Source organism: Narcine bancroftii, chromosome 2, assembly GCF_036971445.1.
Source record: "Narcine bancroftii isolate sNarBan1 chromosome 2, sNarBan1.hap1, whole genome shotgun sequence".
Taxonomy (NCBI): domain Eukaryota; kingdom Metazoa; phylum Chordata; class Chondrichthyes; order Torpediniformes; family Narcinidae; genus Narcine; species Narcine bancroftii.
This window is the reverse complement of record NC_091470.1, coordinates 371,061,561-371,079,508: the sequence shown is the minus strand read 5'-3', so window position 1 is coordinate 371,079,508 and position 17,948 is coordinate 371,061,561. Positions and strand designations below refer to the sequence as shown.

The 17,948-nt window shown below is 46.0% G+C and overlaps 1 protein-coding gene across 1 annotated transcript in view; it reads left to right on the top strand.

The window, feature by feature from the left end:
• LOC138753136 (laminin subunit alpha-3-like) overlaps positions 1-17,948 on the top strand; it is a 341,672-nt gene that overhangs the window by 185,163 nt on the left and 138,561 nt on the right. The window contains exon 35 of the mRNA XM_069915711.1: positions 4,120-4,281. Within this exon, the coding sequence (XP_069771812.1) occupies positions 4,120-4,281 (162 nt within the window). The remainder of the gene's footprint in view (positions 1-4,119; positions 4,282-17,948) is intronic.

Below are 17,948 nucleotides of genomic sequence, written 5' to 3'. Positions count from 1 at the left end.
AGATCGACTCCCCAGCTGGTCCCCCCTCCCGTCGGTGTGTTTTTGTTCATGCGCATCGCGCATGCGCGAGGAGTCGCGCATGCGCGGTTGCGCACTTTTACTCGGCTCTGTGAGCCATTGTTGTAGTTCTCTTTCTACCGACCTGAGGTAGTGGGGTCTTCTCTCCACAGCGGGCCTCTTCGGACAGGTAAGGCCTTCACCTTTTTCCTCCGTTGTCTTCTCTTCCTCTCTTCTTTCCGTTGATTTTGATTTTTCTCCTTTTGTCTCCATCTTCTTTCCACCTTTATACTCACTTTTCTTTAACTTGTATTTCTGTGCCTTTGTATTTTCTCTTGTTTTTCCCGACTTTTCTGGAGAGGGCTGGAGTTCACCGTCCGGCCACTACTCCATCACGTGACTCCTCCCCTTCTTGGAGCTGTCTGAGGGCAAAGACCATGTCAGTAGTTCCTCTGTTTGCGCGAAAACCACACTGTGATTCTGGGAGGAAATTTTCGGCGACACTAGGTATTAGTCTATAAAGGAGAATCCTAGCGAAGATTTTGCCTAAAATGGAGAGCAGCGTGATTCCCCTGTAGTTTGAGCAGTCTGATTTCTCGCCTTTGTTTTTGTACAGGGTGATGATGATGGCATCACGAAGGTCCTGAGGCAGTTTTCCTTGGTCCCAGCAGAGCATGAAAAACTCATGCAGTTTGGTATGCAGAGTTTTGCCGCCAGCCTTCCAGACCTCTGGGGGGATTCCATCCATACCTGCTGCTTTGCCACTTTTCAGTTGTTCAATTGCCATATATGTCTCATCCAGGGTGAGGACCTCATCCAGCTCTAGCCTTAGGGGCTGTTGAGGGAGCTGGAGCAGGGCGGATTCTTGGACTGAGCGGTTGGCACTGAAAATAGATTGGAAGTGTTCTGACCATCGATTGAAGATGGAGATCTTGTCGCTGAGGACTTCGTTGTCTGAGCTGCGCAGAGGGCTTTGGACTTGGGGTGAGGGGCCGTACACAGCCTTTAGAGCCTCATAAAAACCCCTGAAGTTGCCAATGTCCGCGCTGAGCTGGGTTCGTTTGGCGAGGCTAGTCCACCACTCATTTTGGATCTCCTGGAGTTTGCGCTGAAGATGGCTGCATGCGAGACGGAAGGCTCATTTTTTTTCTGGCCAGGAAGGCTTTGCAAGGTGAGCCTGGTGGGCAGCTCGCTTCTTTGCCAGCAGCTCCTGGATTTCCTGGTTGTTTTCGTCGAACGAGTCCTTGTTTTTCCTGGAGGAGAAGCCCAGTACCTCTTCAGTGGATTGCAGTATGGCCGTTTTCAGCTGATCCCAGAGGGTTTCAGGAGATGTGTCCGTGAGGCAGTTTGTATCCTTGAGCTTTGCTTGGAGGTTTGCCTGGAGGTTTCCTCTCACTACGTCTGACTGCAAGTTTCCAACATTGAATCTCTTTCTGGAGGCTCCACTGTTCTTGGCTTGAAGTGAAGGTTGAGCTTGTAGCGAACCAGCCGGTGGTCAGTGTGGCATTCCACGCTGGGCATGACCCTGGTGTGGAGCACATCTCGTTTGTCTCTTCCTCGCACCAGAACGTAGTCCAAGAGGTGCCAGTGTTTGGATCGGGGATGCATCCAGGTAGTCTTCAGGCTGTCTCTCTGCTGGAAAAGGGTGTTGGTAATGATAAGCCGCTGTTCTGCGCAGAGTTCCAACAGGTGGTGCCCGTTGTCATTGCACTTGCCGACACCATGCTTGCCAAGGATTCCTGGTCAGGTTTCTGAGTCTTTGCCGACGCGAGCGTTGAAGTCGCCAAGGATGACAACCTTGTCAGCTGTAGGGGTGCGTTGAATGAGGTTGCGCAAGTCATTGTAGAACTTGTCCTTTTCTGTTGGTTCCACCTGGAGGGTTGGAGCATAGACACTGATGAGGGTGATGCATCGCTTGTTTTGAAGGGGGAGTTACATGGACAGAGTGGCCTGTCGGGAGGTTTTCGAGTTTGGAGGCAATGGAGTTCTTGAAGCCAACACCAGATAGGCGTCGTTCAGCCTGAGGCTTGCCAGACCAGTAGAGTGTGTAGCCCGCACCGTGTTCTTGGAGGCTGCCTACATCTGCAAGGCGGACTTTGCTGAGAGCGGCTATGTCGATGTTGAGTCTGAGGAATTCATGTGCGATGAGGGCAGACCGACGTTCAGGTCGGTGGCTGTCAGCCTTGTCTAGCATGGTTCTGATGTTCCAGCATGCTAGCTTGAGTTTGTGTGCATCTTTTGAGGGGGTGGACATGGACCTGTCCTCAGGCCTGCGCAAAGGAGCTTTTAGGTGGAGTGCAGTGTGCGCATTACTGACACCACCCTTTACACCCATGGTTTGTGTGCCGTGGCCAAGCAAGCTGGCATGTGGCAGTGAGGTCGTTGGGTTGTAGGTTGTATATCGGAGTGACTTTCTCCTATGCAGGTTGCTTAACCGGGCTGAAGAGGCCTGCCTCCCCTTTTAGGTCAAACCATTTCTGGAGATCTACGACCACTGTCCCCAGTTATGGAGTGGTGCGCCCTGGAATCGGCCTGCGTGCGTTTACTCCTGCCGTGGCCAAGTAAAGGGGATGCAGCATTGGTTGAGGATCAGAAAGAAAAGTTCGAGTAGAAATTTTTTTAAGACTGGAGAGACACTGCAATGGAGTTCACAGTTGTTAGTGTTTAGACTATTGGTTTTTAAGGTGTGTATTAAACTCTAAAATACACTAAACAGTTCTCATTGACCGCTCCTGGCCCGGGGCTCAGCTTCCAACGGTCGGGCTGTGCGGGCTGCCGGGGTTTGCCTGGCGACGGCGGCCTGTGTTCGGTGCTCGGGCAGTGGTGCGGGCAGGCCCAGTCTCGGCTGGCTGTCTCTCCCCGCGATGCGGCCTTTACCTCAGGCAGACTCAGGCGTGACCTGGAAAAGCTTCAGTTCACCCACATCCCTCCCTCTCTCTCGCCGCCGCTCTCACCCACCTCGGTCGCTGCATCTCCCTCGGCACAAAATTGCCTTCTGCCTGCCGTAAGGTAAACATTGGTTTCGCCTGGTGCCCCTTACAGTGAGAGAGAAAGAAAAGCAAAAGAGATTCCTTTCAGAGACACTGACTATCTGTGGATTCGCCTCTGGTGATCCCGCAGCCACACAGCCTCCTGTTCCATCCATCGGCAACCCCAACTTCAGATTTAAAACTCTGATATGATCAGGAAGCCCTCAGCGCCAAAGGCACTTTGGAGGCCCTTCTTGCTCTCAGCATCTTCTCGAATCTGGGTCCAATATCTGGTTCTCATGAGCCAGACTCCAGCAGCCCATGTGGGTCCTCCGACCACAAGTCACCCAAAGCTTGTGTGGGTCACTCAGCTGCTGGTCTGCTGCCACGGTCACTGTCATCTGACTGTACTTGACAACCCCATGGAACTGTGTATCTCTGGACCATAGTGCACACACATGGTTCACCCTACACACAAACAACATACAGAATGTTGGGACAGATCATTTTTCCTTTATTTGCTCCTGTGCTCCACAGTTTTAAATTTGTAATCAAACAATTTGCATGTGATTAAAGTGCATATTCCAGATTTTATTCCAGGTTATTGGTGTACATTTTCGATTGTCCATGTAGAAATTACTGCACGTTTTAGACATAGTCCCTCCAAGTCATTGGGCAGCCTGATCTTGAGGGCCAGAAGGGCCTATTTACCGTGCTATCTGTCTAAATTTAAAAAAAATTAAATTTCCCCTAGCTCTACTTCCACAGACCCCCAAACAACCCTTCTTCCCCCAGTCCATTCTCTCCTTCCCTCTTTCATGGGTCCCATCCAAATCCAATTATTAGCACCCTTTGATTGTGTGTATTCCATCCCCTGTCCATTCTTCCCTTCTCCCCATCCTTTTAATTCAAGTGCCTGCCTGCTTTTTACTTGTACCTTGAAGAAGGACTCAGGCCCGAAATGTCGATCATGCAGTATTACCTCGTGTTGATGCTGTGAGATCTGCTGAATTCCTCCAGCATTTCTGTTTTTACTACATTCACAGCGCCTGCAGACATTCATGTTTCACTCTAATTGTATCATGTGACTATGCCTCCTCACTTGCCCATGTGTGAAACGATGTATTGATTATATGTTTGTACTTCCATGCAGCACATGAAGATGAGGAAATGGAATTTATACACGGCGAATAAACAAAAGATTCCAGTGGTCTACAACCGGCCGAGCAACACAGTGGTGGCGGATGTCCAGGAACTTCCTGACTTCATCCGTGATTTACACTGGGCAGCCCCTGAGTTCTACTTGGGAGACAAGGTGAGGAAGGCCCAGAGCTTGGAGGTACAGTAGAGACCTCACCACTGACACCCATTCTTTCTTTTTCAGTCTTTTTTATTGGTTTTTATAGGAAATGCAATGCAATACAATGAAGAAAGGGAACAAAACTGAAAATACAATATCACACGTGTGCGTGTGTGTGTGTGTGTGTGTGTGTGTGTGTGTGTGTGTGTGTGTGTCTGTATTTATATCTATATATGTTGGCTGCCCTCATTCGCTACAAAGACGTAATCAAGCGCGATCTCCAGTCATACTGACTGGGAGGGCCTTGCAAAAAATCGCACTGCGTGGCATTCACAGTGGCACATCACAATGTGCCAACAACTACGAAAAGTTCTGTGAGGGCAGAAAGAGATACAAGGCACCGTGTTCATCTTCGCTCGTGAAGGGATGGGCCATGATGATGACGATATATATATGAATATAAACCTTCAAGGGTGAATGTTGAAGCATTGCAGTGTAGCACCCTGTATGGGCCCTCATAAGGTTGTCGAAGGGGAGCCCCTGCACATGAACATGTACTCACAGGAAGACAAGTTCAGGGGGGTAGTTGCAGGGTGATTGGTCATTTCACGATGGTGGGGGCGGTGCTATGGACCCTAGTTTGGCATGTAGCTGCTGAAGGATGATGGCAGCATTGGCCATCATTCTTGGTTGCCAGGGAAGGAACTGTCCAGGCACTGCAATGGTCTCTCCGTTGACTAGTTCAGCCGAGGATGTCCTGAGATCGTCCTTGGGTGCAGTACAAATGCCTAAGAGAACCCAGGGCAGCTTGTCCACCCAGTAGGGTTTGTCAAGGCGTTGCCATCAGTGCCGATTTGAGATGGTGGTGGAAACGCTTGACTAGTCTGTTGACTTGAGGGTGGTAAGCTGTGGTTACGGTGCAGCTGGGTACTCAAGAGTCGGGAGAGTTGTGTCCACAGGGCGGAGGTGAATAGTGCTCTCTGGTCGGTCATAACCTCTGCCGGGACACCAAAATGGGAGACCCAGGTGGAGAGGAAAGCTCTGGCGCATGTTTCTGTGGAGGCGTCTGGGATAGGTATGGTCTCTGGCTAGCGAGTGAGTAGGTAACGGAGACAGGCAGGGGTCCGACTATGTCAAAATGGGTTGTTGAAGTGTTGGAGTTCGTGCTTAGTGTGTCGCTGGACCTTGGACATCTGGCAGTTCATGCAGTTCCTCACACACTTGGCGGCCTGTTTGCGGAGGTTGTGCCAGACAAGTTTTGCAGGTAGTAGGTCCACTGTTGTGTGGATAGACAGGTGCAATAACCTACGGATTAAGTCAAATATTGTTCTCCTCCACTCTGCGGGGATGAGAGGGTCGCTATCTGCCACCTCTCCGGAAAGCACAACATGGTTGTCGAAGCACTTCCCAGGGCTACAGTCAACGCCCTGTCACAGGGGGCGTCGACCACCATGATCTGGCTCGGGCCCAGCAGAAGGACCCTGAGACACTCAGCTCCAGAACAGCAATCACAGGGCTGCAGCTCTGAGACCCCCCCCCGGGTGGTGACGGCCTTGTGATTGCTGTTCTGGAGCTGAGTGTCTCAGGGTCCTTCTGCTTTGCGGATTCAGAAATGTTGGACAAGTGTCCCTGTTGTCGGGCAGACCAGGGTCAGAGGACTTTGCAAAGGCAAAAGTGAGCAGCTTGTGGTCGGTGTAGACGGTGAACAGGCGCCCTTCCAGGAAATAATGGAAATGGTGGACAGCCAGAGAAAGAGCGAGCAGTTCTTTGACAAATGCGCTGTACTTCAATTCAGGTGGTCGCAGGTGATGACTGAAGAATGTGAGGGGTTGCCCTGAGTCATCAATGAACTATTCCAGGGCAGCGGCCACAGCTATGCTGGACGCATAGAAATTGAGAGTTGTCGGTGCATCCATCCATGGGTGTACCAGCATCGTAGTGTGGGCCAGAGCTTCTTTAGTTCATTCAAATGCACTGTGGGCCTCCTCTGTCCATTGAAGCTCCTTCGACGAGCCTGACATTGATGTGAAAAGTGGGCGCATATTCTTGGCTGCTGCAGGGATGAACCTGTTATAAAAATTCACCATGCCCACAAATTCCTGAAGGTCCTTCAGTGTTGTTGGTCTGGTAAACTGCCGGATAGCAGCGACTTTGTCTGGTAGAGGGGTAGCGCCGGCTGAGGTGATCTTTTGGCCCAGAAGGACTATTTCCTTGAGGCCAAACTGGCACTTCTCTGGATTAACGGTGAAGCCAAACTGTGCAAGTCGAGTGATCAGCTGACAGAGGGGCGTCATGTGTTCTGTAGGCGAACTGGTGGCTATCAGGATCTCATCGAGGTAGGTGAAAAGGAAAGGCAAGTCTCTCCCAACCGCGTCCATGAGGCACTGAAAAGTCTGTGCCGAGTTTTTCAAATCAAATGAAATGCGTAGGAACTCGAAGAGGCAGAACAGGGTGACGATCGCGGTCTTTTGGACGTCATCTGGGTATATGGGAATCTGATGGTATCCCTGAATTGTTGACTTTGGAGAAAAGCTTAGCGTCGTAAAGATTCACTGCAAAATCCTGGATATGGTAGTGGTCTGGTGTCATGTCGTTGAGATGTCTGTAATCGCCGCAGGGGCTCTCCAGCTGCCATTGGACTTAGGCACCAAGTGGAAGGGTGAGGGGAGTGGGCACAGAGGAAATCTGCACCTAGCAGGGGTTTGTCCACCAATGCGAGGGTGAAAGACCACTCAAATGTGCTGTCATTGAAACGTACAGGAGTCCGTCTTTTTCCAAAGGTTCGGATGGCAGTGTTATTGGAATTCTGAAGGGAAGGACTATGTGGTCTCGTGAGCGTCTTGAGTGCCTAAGTGGGTATGATGCTAATCTTTGCCCCCATCTCCACAAGGAACTTCAGCCTCAGATGCTATCCCAGACATGGAGAAGGCTATTTTGTCGGCCAGCCACTGCAGCTACTAATGGCAGCTGGCCACATTGTTTCCCAGGAACGAACATGGCTGGCAGTATCTGTGGGTAGATGCCCACCAATGTTGGTGATAGAAACACCATTTGGGATCAGGCCTCTCCAGCTTCTGATGGGGTGAGGCCTGTTCGCGTGGTGGCCTAGACTTGGGCGTTGCCCTTGGTGGTGGCCACAAAACATGGATGACGGGGTCTGAAGCTTCGCGTTTCAAATGGTAGAGAACAATCTGCCTGTGCCGCAACCTTGCGCGGGTCGCTGAAGTCCACGTTGGCCAAGGAAAGCCTGATGTCCTTGGACATCTGCTCAAGGAACGCTTGCTCGAACATGAGGAAGGGCTTGTGCCCTTCCTCCAGCATGATCATCTCATCTATGAGGGCAGAGGGGGTCCTATCGCCTAAGCCATCCAAGTGCTCGCTCGTGCCGTGAGAAGCCATACGTGGTAATGAGGAGGTTTTTCAGAGCCATGTATTTACCTTCCTCTGGCAGTGCCTGGATGACGTCATCGACTCATGAGGCAACTTCCTGGTCGAGCGAGCTGACGACAGAGAAGTAGCTCATCGAATCGGAGGTGATCTGTTTGATTTGGAACTGGGCCTCTGCTTGGCTGAACTAAGTGCGGGGCCTATTCATCGAGAAAGTCAGTAGCTTCAATGCAATGGCACTTACAGCTACTTGTTCCATTGCTTCGAGTCTTCAGGACGTGGAGACTCGTCAGGGTCAACAATGTAGCAAATTGTGAGCAAGCGCAGCGACGAGACTGAGACAACAAGCTGTGAGCTCTGGTATCACAACTACTTTTATTTGAATCACGCACTGCAGCCTTTGTTCAAATGCTTACGCAACCTTCCGGTCTGGACCGGAAGAGATGGTCCTGTGACGCCATCCTTGCTGCGGCTGCGCATACTATTGAGAAAACTGTTGAAATACTGTTGGAGGTTGTAGTGTGAATAAAAGCTCTCACGACTGGAGGGAGCTTATAACTGAGGGTAGGGTCTCACAACAGTCTTCAGAAGGGTTCTGGGTTTAGGCGTGAAAACAGAGTTTTATGTGGGCATATGGGGGCGGAGTCAGCAGGCGGGGCCAGCCACCAGCACAACGCACCACCAGTGAATCCCAGTTCACTGCATTCACCCCTTCCTGCAGAATTTAGGGTCTGGGAATGAAGACAGAGAACATGGATTCAGAAAAAAGTCAAAAAATATACTTATTTACAAATTTACAGATTTAAGCGGTCCAGGGGTCTGGAGGTCCTGGTGGAGCACCTTAGCACCAGGGGGCCTTCGACTCCATGGGTCTGCTGCTCCCCTTGTGAGGGAGGAGAGGTGGGCTGGGTCTCCGGCTCAATGATGGAGGGGGGTGTACTTTCCTTCTGAACTGGATCCTCCAAGGCCCTGAATGGGGGCGGTGAGAATGAGCTCCATGGCTTGCAGGGCACTTGAGGCAACGGAGCCTCTGTTTCAGTGGGTGCCAGGTCCCTGATGGAGATGGTGTCCTCCCTGCTATCCGGGTACTTTACATAGGCAAACGTGGGATTGACGAGTAGCAGTTTCACCCTTCCCACCAGGGGGTCGGTCTTGCTTCTCCTCACATGCTTCCTGAGAAGGACTGCACCAGGAGTGGTGAGCCAGGTTGGGAGTGTAGTTCCCAATACTGACCTTCTTTCGAAAGTGAATAGGAGCTCATGAGATGTAGTGTTGGTTGCGGTACATAGTGGTGACCAGATGGAATGGAGCGCCATAGGGAGGACTTCCTGCCAGTGTGAGTCCGGAAGGCCTTTTGACTTCAGGGCAAGTTTGACCAGCCTTCCAGACTCTTGCTTTCTCCTTTTCAACCTGCCCCTTCCCATGGGGGATGTAGCTAGTAGTCCTGCTGGACACGAAGTCCCTCACCAGCAGGTACTGACGCAGCTCGTCACTCATCAAGGATGAGCCCCAGTCACTATATATATAGCTGGGATACCCGAACAGAGTGTAAATAGAGTTAGGGCCTTCATAACTGACGAGGTGGATGAGTCTGGGCATGGAATGGTGAACAGGAAGTGGGAGTACTCGTCAATGACGGAGAGGAAGAAGGTGTTCCTGTTCGTGGAGAGAGGTCCCTTAAAATTGACACTGAGACTTTTGAAGGGCCTGATGACTTGATCAGGTGGGGTGATAGAAGTGCGGCTTGCACTCCAGCAGACCTGCCAAGACCTGGTTATTTCCATGACATCTTCCATGCAGTAGGGCAGATTGCACGCCTTGACAAAATGAACCATGGGGTTCACCCCTCGATGGCAGATCTCATTATGCATAGACCGCAGTTGACCAGTGTGTACAGAGGCACAGCTTCTTTTGGATAAGTCAGTCATAATTGTAGGTGGAGAGCTCGATCCCAGCAATTTTGTCATTCTTGATTTTGCCCCTCTTGACATTATTGAACATGAATGTGATCAAGCACTGGTCAGTGAGGAGCCTTACGGCTTCTACAATGGCTTGAGCCTCCTTTTCCACCAATGGGTTCTGGAACTCATGGCCTTGTAATGTCCGAGAGCAAAATGCAACCGGCCTGCCCACCTGGTTGAGGGTAGCGACCAGGGCTATGTCCGAAGCGTTGCTTTCCACTTCGAAAGGTACATTCTCATCCACTGCATGCATGGCAGCTTTTACAATGTGGTTCCAACGTAATTAAAAGCCATTTGGGCTTCAGCCGAGAGGGGGAAACTAGTGGGTTTTAAGAGAGGGTGAACCTTATCAGTGTATTGAGGGATCCACTGGGCATAATATGAGAAAAACCCCATGCATCTCCTCAAAGCCTTCATGGTCCAGGGAACGGGGAGCTCTAACAGGGGGTGCATCCTATCGGGATCGGGGCCAATAATGCCATTCTCCACCACGTAGCCAAGGGTAGCCAGGTGTTTAGTCCTTTGTTAGAGTTATAAGTGAGGTTCAGGGCTTTCGCTGTATGGAGAAAACTCTGGAGGTTGGCATCATGGTCTTCTGAGGTGTGGCCACAGATGGTGACATTATAGAGGTAGGAGAAGGTAGTCTTCAACCCATACTCGTCCACCATTCTGTCCATCTGCCTCTGGAAGATCGAAACCCAGTTAGTAATAGCGAAAGGGGACCTCCAAAATTGATAGAGATGACTGTTAGCCTCAAATGCCATAAACAGACAGTCCTCAGAATGGATTGGCAGCTGGTGATAGGCAACTTTCAGGTCATGGTTGAAAAGACCCGATACTGCGCAATATCATTCAACATGTCCTAAATTCGAGGGAAGGGGTATGCGTCCAGGCGTGCATACCAATTAATAGTTTGGCTATAATCAATTACTAGCCTGGATTGTTTTCCCCTTTACCACTATCACTTGTGCTCTCCACGAGCTGGTGCTCCGTTCGATGATACCTTCATCCAGCAGATGTTGAGTCTCCAACTTTATAAACTCTTGGTCTGCTGTGCTGTACCTCCTGCTCTTAGTAGCAATGGGCTTGTAGTCTGGAGATAGATTCGGGAAGAGAGGAGGGGGGTGTCGATATTCAGTGTGGAGAGGCTGCATGTAGGTTCTGATTTTAGGGGCCCTCCATTCCGAACCGTTACAGGGGGATGGGACCAGAATACTCCAAGGTCATGCTTTTAAGGTGGCACTGGAGGTCCAGATCTAACAGCATCAGAGCATACAATTCATCAAGAATATACAAGCGAAATTTACAGAATTACCCCCTTCAAACGACAAGTGCACTATACGATGTTGTTGAATACGTGTAGAATGTGATTGAGATGTGAGAAATATGCGGTAATTAGAAGGATACATCTTCAGGTTGTATTCTTGCACAGTCCGTGAGTCTACGAAGCTTCCAGTAGAGCCCATGTCGATTAGGCATTTAGTGGAATGTCTGTTTACTTTCACAATCACTATGGAGTTGCTGAGCTGGTGAGGTCTGTCCTGATCTATCTCCATCGTGGCTAGCTCCCTGGAGACTCCATGCTCTTCACTCGAGTGGCCCCCACCGTCCTGATTTCCCTGTGTGGGTAAGATGGCGTCAACTTCGTGGCACGACAAGATGGCCACCCTCCTTCTTCCTCCGACGATGATGGTGCTGAGTTTGAATTCAGGTTGTGGCAAGATGGCCTCTGAGCCTTTTTGTGCCATTTCCTCACCGCCACCCTCTGTTGGCGTGTTGCGCAGCAAGCATGTTCAGGAGAATTCGAGGCAGGTGGCTTGGGGCTGGAATCAGATCTGGGAGCAGTGCAGGCCGTGGACTTCCCTGGGCTTCCCCTTGTGCAGAAAACCCTCGCCCAATGTCCTTTCTTGCCATAGCTGGAACATACTGAGTCTTTTGCTGGGCAAAGAGATCAGAGATGCTTGCTCTCGCTACAGAAAAAGCACTTCCTGACACGGGAATCGGCAGCTGTTAGGGCTGGGGTAGCGGAGCAGCCATTCCTTGGAAGGACTCACCTGGGTGGACGAGCTCGCTGACTTCGAGGTCGTCGTTCTCGAGCTTGGCCTGTTCTAGCAATCTGGCCAGCTCGATGTGGCTAGCCAGGTCCTTCTTTCTTGACTCAAGCAGTCGCTGCCTCATGTACCTCGAGAGGACCCCTGCGACTCTGTTCTTTATCATATTCAAAGAGATCTTTGATAAGAACTCTTATCAAAGAGTTCCAATATGTGAACTCCTCAGGTGCATCGGGCGACAGACTAGGCTTGAGTAGTGCTTCCATCGTTGGGGAATAAGCTAATAAAATTGTAGCATCAATAAAAGCTCTCATGACTGGAGGGAGAACAAACGTTTTTATTAGCTTATAACTAAGGGTAGGTAGGATTCAACAGTAGTCTTCAGAAGGGTTCTGGGTTTAGGCGGGAAACCAGAGTTATGTGTGGGCAGATGGGGGCGGAGCTGGGAGGCGGGGTTAGGCTTCATCACAACGCACTACCAGTGAGTCCCAGTTCACTGCAGAGGTCTAGAGTCTTTCCATTTGAATAGGATGGCTCTTCTTGCCAACAATGTAGAGAAGGTCACAATCTGTTGAACATGTAGAGAAAACCACCCTATATCTGGGTCAATAACCCCAAAAAGAACAGTTATTGGATTGGGTTGTAGCTCCACCTGAGGTATAGTTGAAAATATATTTAAAAATTCTTTGTAATAGTTTTCTAATGATAAACAAGATCAAAACAAAATTTATATTATGGGATGAAATGAAAGCCTTTATTAGGGCACAAATAATTAGTTATACAACCAAAATTTAAAAAAAAAATACTGTTGGAAAATAGAGCAGTTGGAAAAAGAAATAGTAACTATAGAGAAATATTTAATGAGAAAAAGAGAGAAATGACAGAGAAAAAAACTAAAATATGACATTTTACTGTTACAAGATCAAACCAGCAACCACAAAGAAGGCAGATCACACAGGGGTAAAGATGAACAATTACTTTATTAACAAAAAATTCACCTTCAAACTTTAATTCAAAATTCCCCCCCTTATAACAATGCCCACTGGTTACTACGCAAATTTCTATAACAGTGTAAAACTAATAAATTCCCCAGCCTAAATATAACATATGCAATTAAAGTCTAAGATATATTTCCAACCAGCCCACAGAAAAACTTAGACACAAAACACTCAAGGCTCACAAAACTTTGATCTCAACCAAAGCAAAGATCATAAACAAAATTCAGTTTGTTTGGTAAACTGAAGCCAAAATATCTTTGAGAGAGAGCACAAAATTCGAAGTTGTCGTGTTGCTTGCAGAGAGAGGAACCACTGGCTTGGTCCTTCTGGCTGCCTTCGGAATGTTCATCCTTTTGTGAAATCCCAACATTCTAAACTGTCCTTCAGAGCATGACTCATGCTCTGGGCCTTCTTCCATTCCACAGCACCACCCAGTGGTGGCTTATCATCCAAGTCCAGAATTTTTTTTTCATTTTCTGCACATGCTCAGTCATTCTCCCACTCTCTCAGCAGTCCACCTTCACCTTGGCTCTCTAAGGCAAACTGTCACTTTTTTTAACATAAAACCACACAACATATAGGTCAATACACAACACAGAACTCTGTAACATTACAAACATACCAAATGGAGAAAAATATTATGAAAACAAGACAAAGATATTATGAATTAGGAGAGAAAACCCACAAAATTTTGGCTTGGCAACTAAAAGCAGAACAAGCAACAAGGACTATTATAGCAACAAGGAAGGAGGATAAGCAGGTTTCACTCGAGATCAATGATAATTTTAAAAGCAACTATATAAACTGAAATCCTAGGGAAGAGTGATGAAATAGATGAATTCTTGTCAAATATTAAATTACCCCAATTACAATTGGAAGAACAAAATAAACTACTAAAACCCATGACAGAAATACACAATACACTAATGACATTGCCAAATAATAAAGTACCAGGTGAAGATGGATTTCCCACAGAATTTTATAAGGCATTCAATAATCTACTAATTCTGCCCCTCTTGGAGGTAATGAGACAAGTGGAAGAAACCCAGAATCTGCCTGACTCTTGAAAATGGCAATAATCTCAGTAATTCCAAAAACAGGAAAGGACCCACTGTCACTGGCTTCATATAGACCAATATCTCTACTAAATACAGATTACAAACTAATTACAAAACTATTAGCGAATAGATTAATGGATTTTGTGCTGAAATTAGTGAAGTTAGATCAGATGAGATTTGTTAAAAATAGCAGATAATGTCTGTAAATTTATCATTTTGATTCATATGGCACAAACAAACAAAACACCAACTGTGGCAGTAGCTCTTGATGCAGAGAAAGCCTTTGATAGGGTTGAATGGAATTATCTTTTTAAAAGAACTACAGAAATTCAAATTACTGGAAAATTTGTTAATTGGATCAGAATACTGTAAAATGGTTCTGTGGAAAAGTGGTAACAATTGGATATGTTTCAGATCACTTTAAATTGAATAGGTCAACAAGATGGGGATGCCCATTATCACCTTCCCCGTTTGTTTTGATTATAGAACCATTGACAGAGCTGATAAGAAAAGACCTCATGATAAAGGGAATAAAAATAAAAGAGGAAGAATTTAAAATGAGCTTATTTGTGGATGATATAGGTTACTTAATGGACCCCAGATAAATCAATAAAAATGTTATATATAAAATTGAAAGAATACAGGGTGATATCAGGATACAAGGTTAATATTGATAAAAGTGAGATGATACCAATGAACAAAATCGACTCTATGGAATGTAAAAGGGAATCTCCTTTCAAATGATAATCACAGGCCATATGTTACTTGGGTATCAGGACAGACAATAATTTAAATCATTTGTATAAATTAAATTACCAAGCGTTAATCAGGAAAATGCAAGAGGACTTAGAGAAATGGAAAGAACTACTACTAATTCTAATAGGGGAGAGTAAACTGCATCAAAATGAATGAATTTCCACGACTACAGGACTTATTCCAAATGCTACCGATTCCTTTGACTGAGAATTCTTTAAAAAATTGAACAAATTAATAAGAAAGTTTCTATGGAAGGGCAAAAAAACAAGAGTAGCTTTGGAAAAACTAACATGGACATATCAACAAGAGGGAATTGCAGCTACCAAATTTTAAAAAAAACAATTGCAGGACAGCACAATTAAGATTTTTGTCCAGACTTTTATCAGATGGGAGGAAAACTGGTTTGGCTCAAGATAGAGTTATATAAATTAGAGGAAAAGGTCCCTGAACAATTATTCGATAAGTGGGATGAGAAACTGGTGCAACACAACAATCTACCAATATTACATCATATACCAAAAATATGGAGGAGAATACATCTGGAGCGAAAGAGGATAAATGATCAAATACCAAAAATGTTACTAACACAAAACCCATTAATTTCACAATGGACAATCTATTCTTTAAGGAATGGGTAAGAAAAGGAATTTAGAAAAAGGACGCTTTTTTGGAAATCATTTATTGACATTTGAACAGTTAAAAGGTAAATATGGAATATCACCTGATAGAATATTTTTGTCTTATCAGCTGAGAACATATTTAAGAGAAGCTGGGGGCTAGTCTAGTCTAAGATGACCTGAAAATGGTTGTTTTGAATATTTAAACACAGACACTGCAATCGTTTCAAATTTTTTATCACAAGCATGTTGAGCAAATTACAAAACAAGGAAAACGATGAAGTAATATATAAACCCAAACAAGGCTGGGAAAAAAGATTTAAATATACGAATAAAGAATGAAACGTGGAAGGAACTATGCGCAGGGACCTTGATTAATACAAGTACTCGGTTTCATATGATATAATACAATTGGCTCCATCCACTATACGTTACACCTCAAAAGTTACAAGAATGGAATCCAACACTATCAGACAAATGCTTCTGTTCTAAACAAGAAATTGGAACAACAATATGCGTAATTTGGATGTACAAAAGTGAAAACCTTTTGGGAGGATTTAAATCTAATATTAAATAGAATTACAAAAAATAAGATACCAAAGGAACCAAAAATCTTCCTGTAAAGATAAAGAATTAGGTCTAAAATTAGACGGAGTTCAAAAACTATTCAATATGATTCCACCAGCCGCAGCAAAAAAATTGCATAATGGTAACTTGGAAAACATAAGCGATTTTAAAAATACAACAATGGTCCATAGAAATGAGCAAGGGTATTCCATTAGAAAAAAATCACCTTCAACCTAAGAAACAAATACGTTTTATTTGAACAAATTTGGGAACTATACATAAAGTATATTAGAAATCACCAATCTCAGACCTCCATCTCTTGACGGGACAAGTTACTATTAAGAAAAGTCAAGTATAAAATATTGGACGACATGATCTCTTTTTCATTTTTCTTTTTTTTCTTCTGTCATGTTTGTTTATTTTTCTTTTTTTGCTTTAAGTTATAGGGGTGGGGGGGAAGGGGAAATAAACATGAAAATGTCATTGTGTATATATTTTTAACACTGAATATCTATATATATTGTTTCTGATGTGGTTCACGGTGAAGTATTAAATAAAAAAATATTTTAAAAAGTAGCAATTTCAGATTTGTATCTGTCACAAGTAGGGTTAATATTAGAAAAAATACTAGCCAATTTATCTTTGAACATATAAACATGATACACCACTTTGAATTGGATTAATGGATGTAGGGTACATAAAGAAGAGATATTTACCAGTTTAATGAATGTAGGGTACATAAAGAAGAGATATTTACCAGTTTAAAAATCTTGTCCCATTCTTGCTGATGGCAGTCTTCTTGAGAGCTGCTGGTCTGGGTCACCTCTCTCCGTTCGTGCACCCTTCCACATCAATTGACATTCTGCTTTTCCAGACAGACCGATGCTTCGGGTTTAAAATAAGAGAACATTGTAGAATTGTGGAGAGGATTTAAATTAAAAAAAAATTCTGTTACAGGATGGTAGAAGTTGATTCTGGCCATTTAAACCCATGCAACCCAATTACACAAACCCATACATTTTGGAGGGTGGAAGAAAACTGAAGCACCCTGGGAAAATCCTCACCTGTCACGAGGAGAACGTGCAAACTCCCTCCAGACAGCGTGGGATTTGAACCTGGGCTTCTGGCGCTGTAATAGCATCACCCCTGATATTTCCAGTAGTGGGAACAGGACTAGAGGGCACAGCCTCAGAATGAAAGGACATCCCTTTAGAACAGAGATGCGGAGAAATTTCTTCAGCTGGGGTGGAGAATCTGTGGAATTTGTTGCCAAGTCATTGGGTAGATTTAAAGTGGAGTTAGATAGGTTCTTGATTAGTAAGACAGGAGAATGGGGTGGAGAGGAAAAATACATCAGCTGTGATTCGAATGGCAGAACAGGCTGGATGGACTGAATGGCTTAATTCTGCTTCTGAGCCTTGTGGTGTTTGAACAGTACAGCAGAATGTCTGTGTCAAGCATAATGCCAGACTAACCCGTCTCTACTGCTCGTACATGGTGCAGGCCCTCCATCCCATAACTGTTCATGAGTCTGTCTAAATGCTTCTCAAACCTTGTGTTGTACCTCCTTCCACCACCTCCCCCAGCAGCCTGTTCTAGACACCCACCACTCACTGTGTGAGAAAAACCTGCCTGATTTTCCCTATTTCACATTAGTCCATAAGACAAAGGAGCAGAACCCATCGAGTCCATCCCACCATGGCTTTCCTGGCTAATTACCATCCTTTTCAACTCCATTCACTTGCCTTCTCCCTGTAACCTTTGATTCCCTTCCTGGTCAAGAATGTATATAACTCTGCCTTAAATATCCCCAATGATATGACCTCTACAGCCATCTGCGGCAAGGAATTCCACAGATTCACCTCAATCTGGGTGAAGAAGATCCTACATCTCTATTCTGAAGGAATGTTTTTGTATTCTGAGACTGAGCCCTCTGGACCCAGATTCCCCTACCATAGGAAACATCTTCTCCACATCCACACCATCCTCACCTTTTAATATATGACAAATTTCATTGAGATTCCACCCCCCCCCCCCACCATTCCTCTAAACAGTGAGTACAGTCCCAGAGTCTTCAAACGCTACTCATATGAAAACCCTTTCATTCCTGGGATCTTTCTCATGAACATCCTCTGGACCCTCCCCAATGCCAACACATCTTTCCGAAGAGAAGGAGCCCAAAACTGCTCACAATACTCCAAGGGCAGTCTGACCAATGACTGAAAAAGCCTCACTGTTACACCTTAAACCTATGCCCTCTAAATAATGAAGAGTGTCCAACCATTTC